The 4,600-nt window shown below is 34.0% G+C and overlaps 1 protein-coding gene across 8 annotated transcripts in view; it reads right to left on the bottom strand.

Annotated features, from left to right (window-relative positions):
* Window positions 1-4,600, bottom strand: part of RTTN (rotatin) — a 181,620-nt gene that overhangs the window by 107,531 nt on the left and 69,489 nt on the right. For all 8 annotated transcript variants that reach the window (XM_028480194.2, XM_028480196.2, XM_028480195.2 and 5 more), the window contains 2 exons: window positions 1,693-1,821; window positions 1,117-1,227 (listed from right to left, as the gene is read on the bottom strand). In XM_028480194.2, the coding sequence (XP_028335995.1) occupies window positions 1,117-1,227; window positions 1,693-1,821 (240 nt within the window). The remainder of the gene's footprint in view (window positions 1-1,116; window positions 1,228-1,692; window positions 1,822-4,600) is intronic.

Below are 4,600 nucleotides of genomic sequence, written 5' to 3' on the forward strand. Positions count from 1 at the left end.
AAAGATCCCACATGCCGCGGAGCGGCTGGGCCCGTGAGCCATGGCCGCTGAGCCTGCGCGTCCGGAGCCTGTGCTCCGCAACGGGAGAGGCCACAACAGAGGGAGGCCAGCGTACCACACACACAAAAAAATGTTAACAGTACTATATTATATACACAAAAATTTGCTAAGAGGGTAGATCTTATGGTAAGTGTTCTAATCACAAAAAAAACAAAACAAGCAGTAAGAGGACTGAAGAAACTTCTGTAGGTGAAGGATATGTTTATGGCATTGAATCTGGTGATGTATATTTCAAGGGTGTATACTTATCTCCAAATTCATGAAGTTGTACACATTAAATAGGTACAGCTTTTTGTATGTCAATCATACCTCAATAAAGTGGTTTAAAAAAATCAAATCAGTAGACAAATGGCTAAAACTGGAAACCCATTAATATAAAACGCTGCACTGTAATGATACTATTCTATTAAATGACACTCAAAAGTCACTTGGCCGCTATCCTTCTAAACTGTTTAAAAATGGCTGGACTTCTCCAATAATATTTTGTTGTTCTTTATAAAACTGATAGATTCTATAATACTTCCTTTCTTACTATTTTTAATCTGTACTCTGAATTTCACTGACTAGGGGATGCCATGAACTGAATTATGTACCCCCAAAATTCATATGTTGAAGCCCTAACTCCTAATGTATTTGAGGAGAGGGCTTTTAGGAGACAAGGTTAAATGAGACCATGCGGATTGGGTCCTAATCTGACAGGATTGGTGGCCTTATAAGAAGGGGAGGAGAGAAAAGGTCATGTGAGCATGCGATGAAGAGGGAACCATCTGAAAGCCAGAAAGAGTCCTCACCAAACCTGACCATGTGGGTGGGCACCTTGATCTTCAACTTCCAGCCTCCAGACATGTGAGAAAATAAATTTCTTTGTTCAAGCTACCTAGTCTATGGTGTTTTATTATGCAGCCCAAACTGACCAAGACAGGGGGTAAATACAGCTTAAGGTATAGCACTAAAATAACCTCATTTTGGAAAATATGAACAAGTATATGCATACATGTTTTGTTTCACTTGTTCTTTAATCTACACATAATGGACTCGATTTTCCTTCACACTGACCTCTGGGTCTCGGTCAACCCACAACGGAATCAACCAAGCCAATCCCTGTTGAGTGGTAGCATGTTCTTCACTATGACTACCCAAAGGCAAGAACCAAAGTGACATCCACTCCTAGAATGAAAAAAAGGGAACAGAAACACATCAGGTACGTTTCTATGGATAAAATAGAGTTTAAAATAACTGAATTTAAAAAAAATCAAAACAAAGTAAAAATATGCTTAAGACTTGGTTTTAATTAATTATTTAGCCAACACAAGGCAAACAACAATCTCAGCTCCTCCTTAAAAAGTTATACATAACAATTTTTCTTCAGAACAGCTATTTTCCCCATGATTTAGATAAAACGTAGTTCTCTAGTGCATGCAGATTTCAATAAAAATAAATTTAAAATAAAATTCAGATTTGTGTAACATACAGCTTCTAAGAAACATCTTTGTCAAAAATCATTTTTGTCTCCTAAAAAGACAAGTCAAAAGACATTTTCCTAGAGTAAACATATAGGCTTGAAACGTGTTAGACACAGCACATTCCCTTTCTAGCAACTGTGGGAAGACAGGCAGCTTTGAAAGTTCTCACCGAGCTCTGGGCCTGGGCCATCATCTCATGGGATAAGTGAAGCAAGCAGAGAACCGTGCTCTTTGTGACACCTTTTCCCATGAAGGACATAGCATTTCCTCCACGCTCCACATAAAAAGAAGTAATGACCTGAAAAACAAATGCAAACAATTTTGTGGCCGCTTTACTCTTAGTGGCTAAATATATACCTTTCTACTGACTTGTCTGAATTGAATCCTAACCACATAAAGTATATTATAATATTCTTAGTTTATACATTAAAAGTGGTTAAGAAGGTAAATTTTATGTTATGTGTATTTCACCACAATTAAAACAAACATTCTTAGTTTAAATTGTTTTCCTTTGGAATATGTACAAAGAACATGTAGTATCCTCCTAGAAGATTTTGTGATTTAAAATATGCTCGTAACATTCTTCAAATGTTATAGTATCCTTTAAGTAAAAGAGCTTATTTTATAAATAGCCTGTTGAAAAGTATACTTAGAAATTGCTAGCTCTATAAAACTCTTACTAACTACCAGAGTTAGGCTAAGTTTTCTAGAATTATGGTTTGAATGTAAATGGACATTTACATTTCTAAGCAATCTTAGATTTCTACTCCATATTTAAGCATATATTTATTACTTAAATCACTGCCTGTCAGCTTTTTCTCTCCCACATACCTGAGGGCTTTAACACATTTCCATCAGTAACAACAAAAGAAATGTTTCTTATCTGAGGCTATTATGCCCTTATTTGAATCAGAAGGAACATGGGGAGTTAGGAGACAGCAGTTTGAGAGAAAGTCCTTCCACCTGATTTAGAAAATCCTTTAAAATATGTGACAAACTCTTCTGGAAAATTTCTGTGTAAGCATATATTGTCCCCCATATAGGGGTTCAATAAATATTTGCTGACGCTGAATAACAAGCATCATTATAGCTTTCAAATAAAAATTAAAAATTTAAAGTGACAAAAGATCACTTTATAATTCACAAAGTTTTAATTAAAAAAAGAATGCTAACTATATTTAGGTGCCAATACATTATGAAGGAAAAACTTGTGAATCAAAGCAATCAAAACCACATGTTATCTAATACAGCAGAAAGTATTTCAATTCATCCACCCAAGGACTCAATGCTTTTTATTCAGCACAGTAAGCCATTCTGTCTTATAACAGAGACTACTCTTTAGTTTGGATTCTTTTTAGCTCATGCAGCAAAGAAGATTAGTTTAAAAAAAAATGGCATAAATATAAATCACGTTAGGCACAGCTTATTTAACAAAAGCAATTTATTCATAAGATAGCTTGGGGATTTTGACTTAAATTAGAATTTTCATAAACCAAATAACTGTATAGTATGTCTGAAAATGAAACAAGTTTGGCCAGGGGTTAACAACTACAGGTGACTGCTACAGGAGTCTGCTCTACTAGTCTTTCTGCCTATGTATATGTTTAAGGTTTTTATAATTAAAAGTTTCAAACTTTAAGGGACTATTTTAGAAGAGATCTAAATGATCAAGTCTTTATTATCTTCCTATATGTCACTGGAGAGAGCTATATTGTCATGGTTTAGGTTCTAGCTTAAAAGGGATAAGTCAAGAACATTGATATTATCTCCTTTCAACTTACCGTCACATCCCTGGAATTATACCTCATATATAATTTTTAAGGCTTTAATTATCATAGTTTATTCACCTATCATAATGAATCATGCTTAGTCTAAAAGTCTCATTTCCCAACCACAAAAGGCAAATACTGCATTCAAATATCACTGTGCAGAAACAAAATATCTAATAATGAACTACAACTCCCATCTGAAAAGGAATCAGCTTTAATTACTGAGAAACTATGAAGCAAATCATCTGGACCAACAATGGCTTGCTTCAATGTCCAGTTACATAAGCATTACTTTATTCTCTAAAAGATCAATTTAGCCAGTAGTAAAGAAACCTGTTTAGCTAGCTAAGTAAGCAGAAGGCCCCAAGTAAGATTTAATAGGACTCTGACACAATTTCTAACAAAAGTGACAGATTTTTTTCATATTATTTTCCTGTCATTTAATGTAAAGACATAAAGATTTTCTTCCCAAGATGCTATATGAAGCATAACATGTACTCCTCTGTTTATACCAAATAAAGATTTGTTTATCAGGTTTTCGTAACAGTGAAACATTATAAAACAAGCATCACACTTTATATCTATTCCTTAGCTAATAAACTGTGTTGATTTTTATTACCTCAAAGACAACTGAGCTTAAAATGACAGTATTGTCTTTTTTCCCCCACTTCTCACTGAGAACTAAGACTTTTTGTTCTCCAATAACATAGAAAGCTCATTTTAATTTCAGGTATTTGAAACACAGGTGTGATCTGAAGTCTCTCCTGTTACACAATTTTACAAACAAAAGTACTTCTGAGAGTTTCTAAATATAAACAGTGTAACACTTCTTCAATTACTGCTGTAGTAGGTCCTCACATATCCCTGATCTGAAACAGATAAAAATCACTTAATAGAGGAGATGTGTTCTAAAAGGTTTATAAATGGAGTATTTATAAATCACATTACAAATAATGCTATAAATAAGGTACTTGTAGACTGAATTATATTAAATGCATTGGAGGAGCTGACTTCCTAAAAAACATTATGGTAAGTTTTTAGCTAATATATCTATTCTAAAAAATTCATATAATTTCTGATCATGGACACCTTGAAGCATGAGATAATTAATTTACTGACAGTTTGCTCTTTTTCAGTATTTACAAGTATTCAAGATAAAAAAATTATTTCATTAAACTGACTACATTAAAATTCATATTAAATTTTATAGTACAGCTGAGAGTATTTAGAATTTTGAAATATTTGAAAAACAAGATGTACGGCTTCCCTGGTGGCGCAGTGGTTGAGAGTCCGCCTGCCCATGCAGGG

This window comes from Physeter macrocephalus, chromosome 19 (assembly GCF_002837175.3).
Source record: "Physeter macrocephalus isolate SW-GA chromosome 19, ASM283717v5, whole genome shotgun sequence".
NCBI classification, from domain to species: Eukaryota; Metazoa; Chordata; class Mammalia; order Artiodactyla; family Physeteridae; genus Physeter; species Physeter macrocephalus.